This window comes from Ctenopharyngodon idella, chromosome 10 (assembly GCF_019924925.1).
Source record: "Ctenopharyngodon idella isolate HZGC_01 chromosome 10, HZGC01, whole genome shotgun sequence".
Taxonomy (NCBI): domain Eukaryota; kingdom Metazoa; phylum Chordata; class Actinopteri; order Cypriniformes; family Xenocyprididae; genus Ctenopharyngodon; species Ctenopharyngodon idella.
In genome coordinates this window covers 33,546,851-33,564,838 of record NC_067229.1, presented here as the reverse complement: position 1 = coordinate 33,564,838, position 17,988 = coordinate 33,546,851, and the positions used below count along the sequence as shown (strand labels likewise).

The window sequence follows — 17,988 nt, the reverse complement described above, 5'->3', positions numbered from 1 at the left end:
AAATGATACAAAACATTATTTTGTTTGTTAATAGTTGATACTGTTAACTGGCTTTACAAACAAACAAACAAACAAACAATAAATAAATAAATAAATAAATATATGAATATGTGTCACTTTTATAGATGAAAGTGCCCCTCAAACTGAGTTGGATGTGAAGAAACATCAAGAGTCAAGTGCTGTGGTCCTGGAGAACCTTCCAGATGATGTTAAACAAGATGTTTTGACTCTTTTGGTGGAGAACATCACAAGCCTTTCTGAAAATGACTTTACCATAGAATTAATAAGAAAAGCAGTTGTGACATTTAAAAATCCCAGTGGTATGTTCTTCTATAAAATATACACATACATGTACTTTTTATCATAATGTAAGCATATTTCACTTAGTCAAGACTTTAAACTTTACATGACTGTTTTTTTGGCCTGAGGAAAATTAGAAAACTGAAGAAAATTGTTTTCATTTTTCAAATTGAAAATCAGATTTTTAATAAATTAACACCTTTGATATTTTGCTGGTATATATTGTATAGTTGTATGTTACCATGACTTGATATAATTAATATATCATTAATTATATCAATATATTAATTATATCAATATATTAATTATATTAATATTTCTGACAGATGCAGGAAAGTTCCTTGTGGACAGCAGGACACATGAGGAATTCAAGAAGAATAATCTGAGGGCCCGTACATTGGAGAGAAGCACGTGTGTGCGGGTGGAGAATCTTCCAGATGAGGCCAAAAACAACAAGATGCTGCTGAAACTATATTTTGAGAAATGGGGTGGTCCAGCAGAGGAAGTTATCACAATTCCATCAGAACAAGCAGCCATTATTACCTTTAAGGAGGAAGAAGGTATAAATACATTTGCAATTGCTGGTAATCTTCGCTGTTAACGTTCATTTAGTAACATTTATATACCTCATTTGACAATATCAATATAATATCATTAATTCACTGTACCTGCAACTTTCATTCTTTTTCAGCCAAAGAGAGAATCTTGAAGCAAGAGAATAACATCTGTGATGTTCCAGTCAAGATATATCCCTACTTTAAATCACTGGATACAGTCTTGTATGGTGGAAACAGACCACATTTGAAGCTGCCTGATCCCATTACAGTCAGTGTACATCCTGCCATCAGGGAGTTCCTTCTCAAGAAAGGGGAGATTTCCTCTATTAAAGACCAGATGAGCTCACACTTCTGCCAAATAAACATGGACAAACCTGAAGCTTTGCTCAGTCCTGATCTAGTGTTACTAAAACAGAAACCAGAAACCAGAAGACACGTTGATGGCTGGAGTAAGAATGCCTGTGATTCCTTCATGAAAATAATGTCAAACTACACAACGTCTGAGTGGCCGGTGTCACACCCCTTGTGGTCTAAAGTGGAGAGTGATGTTAAGAAATTGGTAAAAGATAAGGTGTTTACAGATATGGATGCCTCTAAAGGTGTCCTGACACTGGCGGGAATGACCCATGAGATAATTGGACTGAAACCCATCATGGAGAAAATTTTAGAGAGAGCAACAAATCAAATAGAGAGAGAGAAGAACAGTGTGACAGAGCAAATGGATATATCTCCTGCCATGTACTCTCTGCTTTTACAAGATGGCCTGAAAAGTGCTGTTTCTCCACATCTGCACATTGACTACAACAAAAAAATTAACAGGCTAAATTTATCTGGTCTTCATACAGAAACTCTTGCATTCAAGAATTGGGTCCTTGAGAAAAAAATAAATATGAAACAGAAGCCCTTAAAGATTGACCGTTCAATCCTGGAGTTCCTTAGATCTGTGGATTGCAATGAAATGTCCACAGATCTCTTTATATCTCATGGAATAACTGCTGTCTACACAATCGAAAATGAAGATGTTGTTGTGATTGGCAGCACAGAAAAAGCACTTGTTGAGGCAGAGAAGAGGGTGAATATGGTTCTTACATCCAAAGACCTCATTATAGAAGATCAGAGTGTCCTTCAAATGAAAGAGTGGCAGGATCTCAAAAAACAATTGCAGGAATTGTTCAGTACTTCCAAAAATATATATGTGTTTATAAATCTTTCACAGAAAGACAAAGTAATAGTGACAGGATTCAGAGATCCAGTGATGGAGGTCAGTGAGAGCTTAGGAAGTTTCATTCTAGAACACACTAAAATTGAAGAAACGGTTCGTGTAAAATCACATGCAGCGGTTGAATTCATAAAAGACAGAAAATCACAAGACTGGCAGCATTTAATGAAGTCTGTTGAGGTGAAAGTGAGTTTTGATTCAAAGAGACCCTGGATCAAACTGTCTGGAGAGCGAGGATTTGTCCAGCCAGCTATGACTTTCTTTAAAAGGTTGGCAGATTCTCTCCACACGGACACACACATCATTAAAAAGGCAGGAGCAAAGAAGTACTTCAAGGAACAGGGTAAAATGATGCTCTCAATGCTGTTGAAGGAAAAAAGATTTGTTGTGGTGCTCCAGGAAGATGACATGCTGGAACAGGAAGAGGATGTTTTTTTCCCAGGTACAGTTGATGGTTACACACACACACACACACACACACACACACACACACACAAATGTAGGAAGATAAAAATTGAAATCACGTATACATCTTTGTTTTTTATCTTTAGGGCACCTTGGCAGAGTCTCCACTTCTTTTCTTGGTATGGACTCTATGCAAGTATATGGTCAAAATCAAAGAATATTTAGAAGGTCCGGTGAAAAAGTAGTGGTCAGTAAATTTAAAGGTCAGTAAACAAAAATAATAATGCTTTTTCCATCAATTTTATTGAAAAAGTTTAATAAAAAATAATTGATCCCTATTTTCTTTTTATCAAACCTGCAGACGTTTTTGGGGGGAGAAATTCAGAATCTCCCAGAAATGAAGAGTTTGAGATCGTGGGTGAGGAAATTGAGCCAGCTGTGTTCCAACTGTGTGGAGAGACACCAGAGGACCTGAGGGAAGCCAAGGATATGATCCACAGCTTCATAGTACGGGAGCTTATGACCATCTCAATCCGTGATCCAGCCATTGCTGATTTCACCAAGGAGGATGTAGAAATGCTGAACGGCATGCAGAGGGAGTTCACAGTCAGTGTTCAACTTGAGAGGAAAAACCAAGACTCTGTCATCACATTGGAAGGCCTGACAAGAGACGTTCACAGTGCAGAGAGACGTATTCGGGACATGATCCGCAAGGTGGAAAGAAATGAAAACCAAAGATGCCACCTCAAAAACTTTGATATGTTGACAATTTACGAGCCTGAACAGGCCTATCAGAATAGACAGCCTTCAGGTAGAATCAGTATTAATAAAGGAGGACATGTGAACTTTTTGCCAATGAAAATGACCATAGGTGGTCTGCAAGGTGAAAATATTTTATGATCTAGACAGTGATTAAAAGGCCATCATGTACTAAGATTAGTTATTCATGTTTTTATTCTTTTTGTCCATAGATGCAGCTCAAAGTTCTTTGCCTTCACACTGGGAGGACATGAAAGGAAAGCCAGTTGTTCTTGTAAAACTCAGAGTAGGCTCAAAGGAATATGCAGAAGTGGTGAAAAAGTTTAGAAGAACCAGTCTATCCTCTAACATCATTGAAGTAAGACTAGACTTAGGAGGAGTACTGTCTATTTGTTAGTTTTGAAAGGTTTTGGTGTTGTAATTCAGCACTATGGTGTAATAGTAATGTTTTATTAAGCTGAATGTTTATTCTTGTCTTTAGATTGAAAGAGTTCAGAACAGAGCACTTTGGAAAAACTACATGATCAAAAAGGAGGAACTGGAAGACAAAAACAAGCACAAAAACAATGAAAAGCGTCTCTTCCACGGAACTGGCCCTGATAACACAGATCAGATCAACCATCACGGCTTCAATCGCAGCTTTGCTGGGATACATGGTATCAGTCAAATTCAGCATTCATTTTATTTGCATATTGTATCCATTCGTGCCAACATTCTAATGATCTTTCTGTTTTTAGGAGCCATGTATGGAAATGGGACATATTTTGCTGTGGACCCGAGTTACGCAGCTCGAGGCTACTCTAAATCTGATATCAACGGACATAAATACATTTATCTCGCCAGGGTGCTTGTCGGTGATTTCACTCAAGGAAAACAAGGCTTTCCTGTTCCCCCTCCAAAGAGCTTCAATAGTGCTGATCTCTATAACAGTGTGACTGACAACATCAACAACCCATCAATGTTTGTGATTTTCAATGATGTACAGGCTTACCCAGAATACTTAATCACCTTCAAGTAAAGATTATGTAATATCAGTTTCTGTCAGCTAGTGTTTTTGCTGCTGTTTTATGTTGATTTGGTGAATCTGAACACAGAGATAAGTGTAATATTTATGTCTATCATAATGCTCATAAATCATAAAAACTGAGTGAACAGTAATTTAATCCTGAGAAAGTCTTTGTATAAACCCTAATACTTTTAGACTGTCCGCCCTTTTTAGCTACTGATTTTTAAAAGGAAGCTGTCTTAACTCTGAGATGGTGAATGGGAACATGGTTTGGATAACATTAGTAACACATTATTAGCTGTTTGATAACAGTCAACCCAAAGGCTAATCACATCAATTACTGTTATGTGTCTCAACACTGTAGAGAACGATACATAAAACGCATTACGATTCTGATACATCGACTTGTAGATGACCCTATATAATTCACTCTTCCTCTTCTTCTGAATCGGTTTCTGGTTCAAAAATATATGGCTGAATTAAACCAGTATTTCCACTTGCCATTGTGCAGCATTTACTTCAGTAAAGTTTACCAAGTGGATCAGGTATTCTGAGCTGGTGTGATTGAGTGGAGGCGGGGACTAGTTTGTATATTTATGGATCCGCGTATACTAAATGAAGCAAGGGTGTAGAGTTACTAGTGCCAGTGTTCTGAAATATTTGGTGTCTGAGATTTTCGGTGACACTGGGCGGAGCTTACATAAATATTCACGAGTTTCCCGTTTCGTGTTAAAGCACCACTGAAAATAGTAGTGCATGGCACGCTGCTCGGATCACAGAATCTGTTTTCGGTAACGTAATTGCATGTCAGTGTTAGGATGGCTTGAGGGTGAGTAAATCATGGGATAATTTTCATTTCTTTAAAGAAATGTTTGTTCCGATTACCCCACAACAAAAATCACGAATGTCCTACTTTTTATCAGTAATGATGTCATCAGGAAAGAGTTGCAAAGACTTGGATTAATAGCAAGCCCAGTGAGAATGATTCCTTAAGGCTGTTAAAGATGCGGTTGATTATGATTTCTCTTTTTAAACTTTAGTTAGTGTTCTTTATGTGTGAGCTACTCAACGATGCATCAAAGAGGTTTGCTGATGCCTCTGCGACGCCTCACCGATGCCAGAGACCAAATATCTAGCATGATAAATATCTGGAGCTGTCGGCCGACTCGACATCCTGTGGTGTCAAGTGTTACGGCGAGCTACAGCCAATAGCTGTTTCCGTCACCCTGTTTTTATGCACATTTTGAAGTATCTCAACAGAAACGTGATGTAAACACTCATTTTCAAAAATAATAATCCCCTAATTCACAAAAAAGATTTTACGCTCACTTGAGGTGGTTTTTGACTTTGACTGCGAAAAAGAGTTAATGCGAGTAATGGGAGGTGGAAATGCATTTGCCAAATAAATTCTGAGCGAACCCACGTGACTAATCAGCTGTTTGTACTGATGTTGTCTTTCCAACAACAACAGGTGTGCCTGGACAGATGAGAAAACCAAAATATTCCTCTGTCTTATCTTTGAAAAACAAAAAACAAAACAAAAAAACAGTGGTCCACCTCTAACAGCCCCCACCAGTCTACCCCTCACAAAACCATCCAACCCCCTAAAACCAAAATTCAACTACCCCTGCTGGCACACATGATACCAACGTGTAATTCACATCATACTTAAACCTGTAGTAGGGAATAGGCAACAAAAAGTATGTGTTCCTTTTTCAATCATTTTGTAACACACTAGTGCCTCATTATATTTGTATAAGGCCAATTGTTCTACTTGTAGTATCTGCTGACCTCAGCTATGTTTCTGATCTTATTCTCAATTTATGTCTACAGATATTGTTGATTGCACTATCCAGAATATCTTGTTTATTGTGTGCTTTGTTTTTTAAATATTATTAAAATAAAAAACACATTCATTCTCAAAAGAGTATCATTTTATTTGTCTGTGTTTGTCTGATTTTACTACTCTTTACTACTCTTCTACTACTCTCTACTCCAAAAAATTCAAAGCACGATGCACAAAAATCATGTAACTGAATGTTCTAAATGAATGTCCTCATTTGTTTAGGGAGCTGCCAAAGGAAGACTTGCCACATGACGGACAAGGGCATCCCTGATTTCCTGTGTCTCTCTGTTGAGTTGATCATTAGTGCTGATGAGGTGGCTGAGGTTGGGGGTTTACAGGGGGGTCCAGACAGGCAGGTGGGCGCTGTTGCTTCTCTTTCTCTCACATATTGTGTAAGGCACAACATGCAGCCACAACTGTTGGCATGAAGGAGTGGTGCACATCTGACCTCTTGGCACGGATATGCCATCTTGCCTTAAAGTGCCCAAATGTGTGTTGAACTTTAAACCGAATAGCACTGAGTTGAACACTGAAAGCCTCTTCCTCCTGTGAAAGGTTTGAACTGGAGAACCCTTTCATGAGCCGTGGGAGTATGGGTATGCTGGGTCTCCAGCTACGAGTAGAGGCACCTGGAACCCCTTTACATCTACGCTGGCTTACGGGTGTCTGTCAGGAAATCTGTTGAAAATTGAGTCAAAGTCAGATTTATTTGTCACATACACAGGTACAACCTAAATGTTGGATGCTGGCTCCTTTGATGTGCTACAAGATTAATAAACTACAAATACAAATGTCAATTTCATGAATCAACCGACAGGAGTAAAACAGTACGTCTGCAATAATAGCATAGCCTTAGAATGTTAAGTCTACTAAAGGTAACCAACTGATTGTTTGAAATCATAGGCCTACCTGTACAAGTTGGAGGTGGTGAACACAGCTGCATCACGTACACTGCCGGGTGATCCAACACAAACTTGATACTGATCATCCACAAGCGCTTGTAGGACTATGGAGGGCCACCTTTTGTGGTTCACGTAGTCCTGGTATCCATCTGATGGGGGAAGTATCAGGATATGGGTCCCATCCAGTGTGCCGTACACCTGTGGTACAAGGTGCGCCTCAGACACGTTGGGTAATTTGACGAATTGATTTAACATCTTAAATTGTATGGCCCTGCATACGGCATAGACACAGCGGTGAACGGTGGTTTTGCTCACAGCAAACGTCTCTGTATTCAGCACAGGTGGCCAACTTGTACAAAGCATTGGCAATTCATTTTTTTTGTTGTTGTTGTTGTAATCGAATGTCCTCCAGTGATTTGGATGGGCCCAATGTATGGACCAATAACGTGTACTTCTGAAATGTCATAGCTAAAGATTGGAAATAACCGCTGGTTGGCGTGTCTGCTTTGTTTTGACTATGATGTCGTTTACAAGCCAGGTTCACAAAACCATACAGCAGACTGCCTTTCACGTCTCCCTCTGGATGTACCAGCGGATCCTTCCACAGATATGGAACCTGAACTTGTGGCTCTGATTTCTTCCACACTGAGTTCCCTTCTGGTCTCTGACTTTGACAGTGCTTGTTCCTCATGCTCAGAAATGGTGGCTCTTCATGAACAGATTAGCCGTGGCTGGCCTCCATCTATACGGGCTGTTGCCCAGAATCTAATGCCCTACTACAAAATTAGGGATGAACTCTCAGTGCAGGGTCATTACATCTTCCGTGGTTCCAGATTAGTGGTGCCTGTCTCATTGCGTCATACACTGATCACCCTGTCCCATGAAAGCCACCAGGGGATCGTACGCACTAAATAGCGTCTGCATGACCTTTACTGGTGGCCTTGTATGGACTCTCAGGTTCAGACCTGTATATCTGCCTGTGCCCCTTGTCAGTCTAACAACAAAACAGCTCTCACTCATCCAGCGCCTCTACAACCTGTTCCACTCCTTGACGGTCCCTGGAAGAAATTAGGCCTCGATATCGTTGGGCCATTTGAGACTGCCATTCCTGCTAGTCGGTATGCTGTGACATTGACCGACTACTATTCAAAGTGGCCTGAACTTGCCTTTTATCCATCTGCCACAACTGACGGTGTCATAGATTTTCTGACCACCGTTTTCAGTCGTCATGGAAATCCGGAAAGCATTGTCACTGATAACGGGACGCAGTTCACATCAGCTGCCTTTGCTGAATTTCTTTAATTTCTTAACTGCTCTATGGACGTAAAATGCGAACCAGACTGGACATTTTGCCCATTGCTCCTATGTCGAATTCATCTGTCCATGACACTGTGGAAAGGAAACAAGCCAAGATGAAACAGTACAAACAGTACACTGACATTAAGCGGCATGCATGTACCCCGTCTTTTGCTCAAGGGGAGAGAGTGAGGGTCAGAATTCCTCACTTAGTCCCTAAAGCACACTCCAGATTCTCTGCTCCGTTAACAGTGGAAAAGCGTGTGAGTCCAAACACTTTTCTGCTAAGTGATGGGAAGAGATGGAATGTCACACACTTGGCTCGTTCTCATTCTGCGCCCAGAAGTGGAGGTCAAGTTGATACACCAACTTGCACACAACCCATTCAGGGTACTTCTCCAAAACAGCCACGTATTAGATTCAAACCTAAGTGGCACAAAGACTATGTAATGTAACTGATTGAGATTTGAAGGGTTAAGAACAGTTTTTTTAGTTGAACCAAGCTGTAAAAGAAATGTACTTTAAAAAGTGTTCTGAGTTTCATGAACGTGAAGACTTTTGACTGCCATATGTTAGTTATGTTAAAACAGATGTCACCTTCTTTTGTAACTACAATTGCAGCCTTTATTTCAATAATTTCATAATACGATCAGTGTTCAGTTACTGAAGTAGTTTTCTTAACAGAGAGGGAAGATGTTGTGTTCTGTGAATCATTGTGATACTGAGTATGGTCGCTAGAGGGCAGTAAAACCTAATAAGAAACCTAGAGAGGTGATGAAGAAATTGAGTTGTTGATTTGCTATGGTAATGTTTACTGATGCTTCCTACATTAAAGACAACCGTTTGGAGCTAGCTTTTCTTTTCATTCTTTTTTACATCTTACAACACCACAAGTGTGCATATAGTATGGGACGTCCCCTAAGAAGTGGCCTTTGTTTTTATCAGAAATAAGATCTTTATAGGCCTCTTAAGTAGTAAAATGTGACTTATTTTACAAAACGCTGGAGTAAAATGTTTTCATATGAAGTGTGCATACAGTATGGCAGATTGAATTCAAGAGAAACTGTCATTTTAATACTATATATAAAAAAAAAATATATGAAAAAGAGGTATTAAGTGTATACTTTATTTTAGTTTTTTTTCTGCTTTTTGCAAATAATTTTGCTGTAAACCATAAAAATGTCTTGAGATGTGACCTATAAAGAAAGAAAAATACACAACTGTCAAAGACAACGTGAGAGTAAATAAAAAGGTTAACAGAGGTACAAAAGGCACAAAAATTCTCAAATCATGCCAACTCTGAAAACGCGTTCTCTCTCTGCTGTTCCTGAAATGATCGCATTCATAGTAATAGGCGCACACTTGCATATTTTTTTCGTTTTCTCGCGGCTGGCTTGACCTCAGTGAAATACTCTAACCGGACTCAACCCCCCCCCCGCGTTACCCCCCCATTTCCAGCCTTGAATATAACTCGTCTGTAATAGTTAAACCACTGTTTATTAGCTGTCGTCGGGTCGCCTTACTCTCGGTCCTTTGTTGTAAACAGACCACACTCTCGGTTTCACAGTAAATATACGCAGAAACGAAAGTAAAAATAAGCAGGAGGGCGTGATCAACTATATACAGTGACTCGCAAGTCATTTCCTCGTTCACAAGAAGGATCACGATGGACGAAAATTATCCCATCGTTGTCGAAGGAGACTGGGGACCTGAACACGCTAAAAGTGTTAAAAATAAACTTTATATTCACTTTCAGAGTAAGAAGAAATCCCAGGGAGGAGACTGCGTCTTGCAATATGATGACAAGAGCAACTCTGCTACGATTCTGTATAAATCATCTGACAGTAAGTGCTAACAAAAGCGTAATATGTTAACAAAAGAACACGTTTTTTGTTTTATTTGGTAATGTAATCAACCTGTCGAGACACTTAAAGTAATTTCAGTTTCAAATACAAAGTGCGACAAACTAACGAAGTTGCTGCGAATCTTCTGTTCAGATAGTTACTACTCTTTCTCTAGCCACCGTTTTCGTCCATTAAAGGAAAGTAAATTAGTGAATACTTAATAACATAGCAGACTAAATAAACCTGGCATATGCATACTTTGCAAGTAATTAATAATTAAAAAAAAAAAAAAAAAATTTTGAGCGTATAGGCCTAAATGTAACATTAGCGTTAATAATCTAAATGTTAACTTTAACTAATATCCCGTAATGATATATAACGTCATGTGTTATTTTGTGTTATGTTCTTTGTTTTAAAGTGTTGTGATGTACTGTATATGACTGCTGATTGTTTGTGTTTAAGTCCGAGATGCCGTACTCTCCCAGGCAGAACACATTATTACTATTGACAGTAAGCAAATCAAGTTGAACGTGTACAAACCCAGCGATGTAGAGGAACAAGCAGACAACACTGGACAAAGCGTGAGTACAAAATGCAGAATTAGAACCACAATGCTTTTACAATCAAACCTTGGATGAGTGGCTTTATAAATCAAATACATTAGATTGCAGCACTATATAGCCTATGAACAGAATGGTCTATCATAAAATATTAATTCAGTTTTATGGTTGAGATGTAGATGTATTTTCTCTAGGAAGATGTTTGTCATTTCTCTATATTGTTGGCTGGAGTAGAGAGAACAATAACTTGTTTAGTAGTGTTCTCCATTTACATATTTGTAAATGCTTTATGTTTTTTGTTGTTTCAGGCGAACCAGGCATGTGGATACCAGGAACCAAGTATGTAATCATATGGACTTTGTTCACTGACTGCTTACGTGCAAGCTTTTATTGGTTAGGTTTCTTACTGTTATTGTGGATGTACTTATTAACACATAAGTTTTCAATGGTAATGATATCAGTTAGTTTACTAAATGATACAAAACATTATTTCATAGTAGCTGACACTACTAGCTTCACAACAAACAACCTGCAATGACATTGAATAAATATGTGTCACTTTTAGATGAAAGTACCCCTCAGACTGAGTTGGATGTGAAGACGCATCAAGAGTCAAGTGCTGTGGTCCTGGAGAACCTTCCAGATGATGTTAAACAAGATGTTTTGACTCTTTTGGTGGAGAACATCACAAGTCTTTCTGAAAATGACTTCACCATTGAATTAATACTAGAATTAAGAAAAGCAGTTGTGACCTTTAAAAATCCCAGTGGTATGTTCTCCTATACAATATACATATTTTATCATAATGTAAGCATATTTCACTATGTACCAAAACATTAATTAAATGTAATCTTGATTGCACAGTGCTTAAGCTTTACGTGATGGTCTTTTTGGCCTGGAGAAAATGAGAAAACTGAAGAAAATTTGCTATCTGAAAATTAATAAATTAACACCTTTAATATTTTGATGTTATATATAGTTTTATGTTATTATGACTTGATCAAATCTGTCTAGAACATTGTGTAAAATATCATTTCTAACAGATGCAGAAAAGTTCCTTGTGGACAGCAGGACGCATACAAAGTTCAAGAAGAATAATCTGAGGGCCCGCACATTGGAGAGAAGCACGTGTGTGCGGGTGGAGAATCTTCCAGATGAGGCCAACAACAACAAGATGCTGCTGGAACTGTATTTTGAGAAATGGGGTGGTCCAGTAGAGGAAGTTATCACAATTCCATCAGAACAAGCAGCCATTATTACATTTATGGAGGAAGAAGGTATAAATTTATCTGCAATTGCTGTTACTCTTTGGTGTTACAGTTCTAGATTTGGTAACATTTATTTATCTCTTTTTGACAATATCAATGCATTTATTCATTATACCTGCAACTTTCATTCTTTTTCAGCCAAAGAGAGAATCTTGAAGCGAGAGAATAACATCTGTGATGTCCCAGTCAAGATATATCCCTACTTTAAATCACTGGATACAGTCTTGTATGGTGGAAACAGACCACATTTGAAGCTGCCTGATCCCATTACAGTCAGTGTACATCCTGCCATCAGAGAGTTCCTTCTCAAGAAAGGGGAGATTTCCTCTATTAAAGACCAGATGAGCTCACACTTCTGCCAAATAAACATGGACAAACCTGAAGCTTTGCTCAGTCCTGATCCAGCATTACTGAAACAGAAAGGAGTTGCCAGAAGACATGTTGATGGCTGGAGTAAGAATGCCTGTGATGCCTTCATGAAAATAATATCAAACTACACAACGTCTGAGTGGCCAGTGTCACACCCCTTGTGGTCTAAAGTGGAGAGTGATGTTAAGGAATTAGTGAAAGATAAGGTTTTCACAGATATGGATGCCTCTAAAGGTGTCCTGACACTGGCGGGAATGACCCATGAGATAACTGGACTGAAACTCATCATGGAGAAAATTTTAGAGAGAGCAACAAATCAAATAGAGATAGAGAAGAACAGTGTGACAGAGCAAATGGAGATATCTCCTGCCATGTACTCTCTGCTTTTACAAGATGGCCTGAAAAGTGCTGTTTCTCCAAACCTGCACATTGACTACAACAAAAAAATAAACAGCTTGGTTTTATCAGGTCTTAATACAGAAATCCTCATGTTCAAGAATTGGGTCCTTGAGAAGAAAATAAATATGAAACAGAAGCCCTTAAAGATTGACCATTCAATTCTGGAGTACCTGAGATCAGTGAATTGTGATGAAATGTCCACAGATCTCTTTATATCTCATGGAATAACTGCTGTCTACACAATCGAAAATGAAGATGTTGTTGTGATTGGCAGCACAGAAAAAGCACTTGCTGAGGCAGAGAAGAGGGTGAATATGGTTCTTACATCCAAAGACCTCATTATAGAAGATCAGAGTGTCCTTCAAATGACAGAGTGGCAGGATCTCAAAAAACAATTGCAGGAATTGTTCAATACTTCCAAAAAAATATCTGTATTTATAAACTTATCTAAACAGAAAGACAAAGTAATAGTGACTGGATTCAAAGAACCAGTGATGGAGGTCAGTGAGAGCTTAGGATGTTTCATTGAGAAACACACAAGAATTGAAGAAACCGTTCGTGTAAAATCACATGCAGCAGTTGAATTCATAAAAGACAAAAAATCACAAGACTGGCAGCATTTAATGAAGTCTGATGAGTTAAAAGTAAATTTTGATTCCAAGAGACCCTGGATCAAACTGTCTGGAGAGCGAGGATTTGTCCAGCCAGCTATGACTTTCTTTAAAAGGTTGGCAGATTCTCTCTACACAGACACACATATCATTAAAAAGGCAGGAGCAAAGAAGTACTTCAAGGAACAGGGTAATATGATGCTCTCAATGCTGTTGAAGGAAAAAAGATTTGTGGTGGTCCTCCAGGAAGATGACATGCTGGAACAGGAAGAGGATGAATTTACTGAACGCAGTTTTGAAGATTTTGGCCAGGTCTCTTGTGAAGTTCGAATGCCAAGTGGAGTAACTGTTACTGTCAGGATGGCGGACATTTGTAAGCTCAGTGTTGATGCTGTGGTCAATGCTGCTAATAAAGATCTGATGCACAGTGGTGGCGTAGCTTTCGCACTTCTCCAAGCTGCTGGACCACGTCTACAGCATTATTGTGAACATTACATAAAAGAAAATGGGCCTCTGAAACCTGGAGATGCCATCATCACTGACGCTGGTCGTCTTCCCTGTAAATATGTGGTACACGCTGTTGGACCTCGCTTCGGCGATTCAGACCGACGCACCACCGTACAACTCCTGAGACGTGCTATAAGGGAAAGCTTGAACCAGGCATCGAGCAAAAACTGCTCCTCCATTGCAATTCCAGTTATTAGTTCAGGGATATTTGGTTGTCCTCTTGAACTTTGCACTGAATCAATTGCCAAGGAAGTGTGTGAGTACATCGAAGATCAAAACCCCAGAGTTTCCAGTAGCACATTAACTGAGATACAGTTGGTTGACAATAATGGCAGCACTGTAAAAGCCATGGCTCAAGCTGTCCAAAAGGAGTTTGCTGCATATAACCCCAAAATGACTTTCCCTCATCAGACTAAACCTCATGGGTATAGTAACGATGGACAAGGCTATCGTGGAAGAGGTAAGAGAAACTATGGCCAAAGAAACCAAGTGTTTGAAGGTCCCGAAGACCATGGTAATAGAGAATTTGAAGGACAAGCACACTCAAGCTCTCAAGGATTGAGTGTTCTTGAGACCAAAACTACAAAAGATGGACTAAAAATCAATCTGAGCAAAGGGAACATCCAGGATGCATGTGTAAGTGAATCATAGACTATTTGTTACTTATAAAAACATAAAAATAGCTTTTAATAAACACTGCAATTCCAAGAGGGTCTTCGCACCATCGGTGCTCAGGCCCTAATTAATTTTTTGACTGGATGCCAGTCAAAATATATAAAACAAGAAAAAACAAGAAAAAAAAAATGATCCAAGAAGATATTACACTGCATAACATATTTTTAAGTAAGTTCCTACCCCTTCAGAAATTACTCATTAGTTTCTCCTGCAGGCTGATGTCATTGTAAACACTATATCGAAGGACTTGGACCTCAGTAAAGGCGCCGTCTCCAAAGCACTCCTTCAGACTGCTGGTCATGAGCTCCAGTCAGAAGTCATCACAGCTGCGCGCTCAAACAATCTGAATTATGGTGAAATGATCATCACAGATGGTTATAAACTAAAAAGTTCCAAAGTCTTTCATGTAATTTGCCCATTTTGGAACGGTGGACAACACTCAGCAGATAGGGTGAGACATAATTTAACTTGTTTTTCAGTTAATAAAAATGTTTATGTTGAATTCAAATGAACATTATTGACATGCTTTGCAATGTACTGTACAGTAATTGCTGGCTAATTGTAAATAGTTCAATAAATAATACAAATGTACCTCATGTAGGCTGTGCTTATTTACTTAAATGGTACCTTTTTTAAAGATCATAACAGATGTTTTTATTTAATTTATAAGGTACTCATTCAGATCATTAGAGATTGCCTGAGAAAAGCAGAAACCCGTCGAATGGCTTCAGTCGTCTTCCCAGCTATCGGTACTGGGAATCTTGGCTTTCCTAAAGATCTTGTGGCCAGAATCATGCTGTCAGAATTCCAGGAATTTAACTCTACAGATCTTCGAGAGGTAACTGTGATTGTGCACCCATCTGACAAGGAGAGCATTCAGGTGAGTGAAGGAAAAATAGATTTAAGAACCATAAAAAAAAGTTTTTATACCAAAATTTATATATTCTGTTATTTAAACTACTTTTTTCTTTAATATTAGATTCTCTTTCATAGTTGCTCATGCTAATGTTGTCCTGTATATTTTTGTGTTTTATCTATTAGTGCTTTACCAGCATCTTTAGACACGGGATTCAGCATCCCACCATAAAAGGAACATCTCAGCATTTCATGTCTAAAATAAACATTTCTGGCAAGTCAGCTCAGACCTCTGGTAACACTTTCTTATCTGATGTCCATCACCATTTTTTCAATTGTTACTGAATACATTTTGTTAAAAGATTTATTCTGATAAAATTATAGCTAATTTATTATCCAGATTATAATACCAAATATTGTGGCCTCTAATGGTTAATAGTAAAAGTTCTAACATGCATGACAAAGTATGATTGAGTTTTGATGTTTGTATGATATAGTATGAACTAAGAATATTTTTAACCAAAACATTTCTAACCAAAAATAAATTAATCAACAAATGCAGGATTGTTAAATTGTGTAATCTGGTTAGCGTTGAGATTTTTTCCATACATCTGTGTTTTATTATTTTCTTATAATTAGGACTTGTTGGCAAAGTCTCCTCTCCCTCTCTTGGGGTGCACACTATGCATCTGGGTCAAGTGACTCTGGAGGTTTCATCAGGAGATATAACTAAAGAAAAAACTGATGCCATTGTCAACTCCTCAAATCCGACATTTTCTCTGAAAGCAGGTTAATCCTACTTCACACACACTGTTACTTATTTCATATTCAAAGTGAATTACAAAGTAACTACCAATTTCTCTTTGTTAATCCAGGTGTATCCAAGGCCATTTTAGATGCTGCTGGATCACAAGTGGAATATGAATGTTCACAGATTGGTTTGTATTCTTTCAAATTTAAAATATTTTATCTTCTAATTTATACTTCAAGAGTGATCTAATGAACTTTAGGAGCTATTGTAAAACATTTTTTTCCAATAGTGGGATCATCAAACATTCAGCAAACAGAGATTGTGACCTCAGCTGGGCACCTGCCATGTGGAAAGATCATCCATATTATTGGACGCAATAAGCCATCTGAAATTAAGGATGTTGTTTTGTCTGTTCTGAAGTTATGTGAGAAAAAGAAACCTGTGCATGTAAAGCTTGTAAAGTTTCTTATATTCCAGACAAACATGTTGTCAGACTTCCACCAAAGCATGGTCAGAAGATCTGGTGAGAAAGTAGAAGAGGATAAAAGTCTGCTTACCAAATTTAAAGGTCAGTAAAAATAAAAACAATGCTTTTTCCATCTATTTATGTAAAAAAGTTTAATAAAAAATAACTGATCCCTATTTTCTTTCTATCAAACCTGCAGACTTTTTTTGGGGGGGAAATTCAGAATCACCCACAAATGAAGAGTTTGTGGTGGTGGTTGAGAAAATTGAGCCAGCTGTGTTCCAACTGTGTGGAGAGACATCAGAGGACCTGAGGGAAGCCATAGACACGATCAACAGCTTGATAGTACGAGAGCATTTGACCATCCCAATTCGTGATCCAGCCATTGCTCATTTCACCAAGGAGGATGCAGAAATGCTTAACTCCATGCAGAGGGAGTTCACAGTCAGTGTCCAACTTGAGAAGAAAGGCCAAGATTCTGTCATCACATTGGAAGGCCTGACAAGAGACGTTCACAGTGCAGAGAGTCGTATTCGGGACGTGATCCGCAAGGTGGAAAGGAACGAATACCGAAGACGTGAGGCATTTATAATCAGCAGTATGGTTAAGTGGCAATATCAGGAGAATGGACGCAACCTCAAAAACTTTGATATGTTGACTAATTATGAGCTGGAACAGGCCTATCAGAAGAGACAGCCTTCAGTGAGAATCAAGATTAATAGTGATGATTATGAGGCTGATTTAGTTCGCAAAGAGGCCACAAGAGGGAGAATGAGGATTGAACTGAATAGAGTAGATCTGCAAGGTGAGAATATTTTATAATTTAGACATTGATTAAAAGGCTATCATGTACAAAGATTAGTTATTCATGTTTTTGTTCTTTTTGTCCATAGATGCAGCTCAAAGTTCTTTGCCTTCACACTGGGAGGACATGAAAGGAAATGCAGTTGTTCTTGTAAAACTCACAGCAGGCTCAAAGGAATATGCAGAAGTGGAGAAAGAGTTCAGAAGAACTGGACTGTCCTCTAACATCATTGAAGTAAGACTAGACTGAGGAGTATTAGTTTTAAAAGGTTTTGGTGTTGTAATTTAGCACTAATGTGTAATAGTAATGTTTTGTTAAGCTGAATGTTTATTCTTGTCTTTAGATTGAAAGAGTTCAGAACAGCACACTATGGAGAAACTACATGATCAAAAAGGAGGAACTGGAAGACAAAAACCAGCACAAAGACAATGAGAAGCGTCTCTTCCACGGCACTGGCCCTGATAAGATAGATCAGATCAACCATCACGGCTTCAATCGCAGCTATGCTGGGACACATGGTATCAGTCATATTCAGTATAATCTTTATTTTTTGCACTTGCATCCATTTCTTTTAAATCAACATTCTAT

General features: G+C 38.5%; 2 protein-coding genes across 17 annotated transcripts in view; both read left to right on the top strand.

Annotated features, from left to right (window-relative positions):
• LOC127521870 (protein mono-ADP-ribosyltransferase PARP15-like) overlaps positions 1-5,993 on the top strand; it is a 32,261-nt gene extending 26,268 nt beyond the window's left edge. Inside the window, exons 5-8 of one of the 2 annotated variants that reach the window (XM_051911333.1) lie at positions 3,293-3,364; positions 3,453-3,598; positions 3,722-3,896; positions 3,978-5,993. In XM_051911333.1, coding sequence (XP_051767293.1) covers positions 3,293-3,364; positions 3,453-3,598; positions 3,722-3,896; positions 3,978-4,258 — 674 coding nt within the window. In that variant the 3' untranslated portion in view covers positions 4,259-5,993. The remainder of the gene's footprint in view (positions 1-3,292; positions 3,365-3,452; positions 3,599-3,721; positions 3,897-3,977) is intronic. The other variant, XM_051911332.1, reaches the window with a different exon arrangement.
• The window catches only part of parp14rs4 (poly(ADP-ribose) polymerase family member 14-related sequence 4), a 75,382-nt gene that overhangs the window by 54,984 nt on the left and 2,410 nt on the right, over positions 1-17,988 (top strand). For 4 of the 15 annotated variants that reach the window (XM_051911312.1, XM_051911311.1, XM_051911319.1 and 1 more), the window contains 11 exons: positions 627-860; positions 12,101-14,484; positions 14,738-14,974; positions 15,194-15,403; positions 15,565-15,673; positions 16,018-16,167; positions 16,254-16,316; positions 16,419-16,697; positions 16,795-17,400; positions 17,489-17,634; positions 17,744-17,918. In XM_051911312.1, the coding sequence (XP_051767272.1) occupies positions 627-860; positions 12,101-14,484; positions 14,738-14,974; positions 15,194-15,403; positions 15,565-15,673; positions 16,018-16,167; positions 16,254-16,316; positions 16,419-16,697; positions 16,795-17,400; positions 17,489-17,634; positions 17,744-17,918 (4,593 nt within the window). Of the gene's footprint in view, positions 1-125; positions 321-626; positions 861-9,907; positions 10,135-10,596; positions 10,716-11,002; positions 11,034-11,259; positions 11,464-11,737; positions 11,972-12,100; positions 14,485-14,737; positions 14,975-15,193; positions 15,404-15,564; positions 15,674-16,017; positions 16,168-16,253; positions 16,317-16,418; positions 16,698-16,794; positions 17,401-17,488; positions 17,635-17,743; positions 17,919-17,988 lie in introns of those variants that run through there. The other 11 variants (XM_051911325.1, XM_051911323.1, XM_051911324.1 and 8 more) reach the window with 6 other exon arrangements.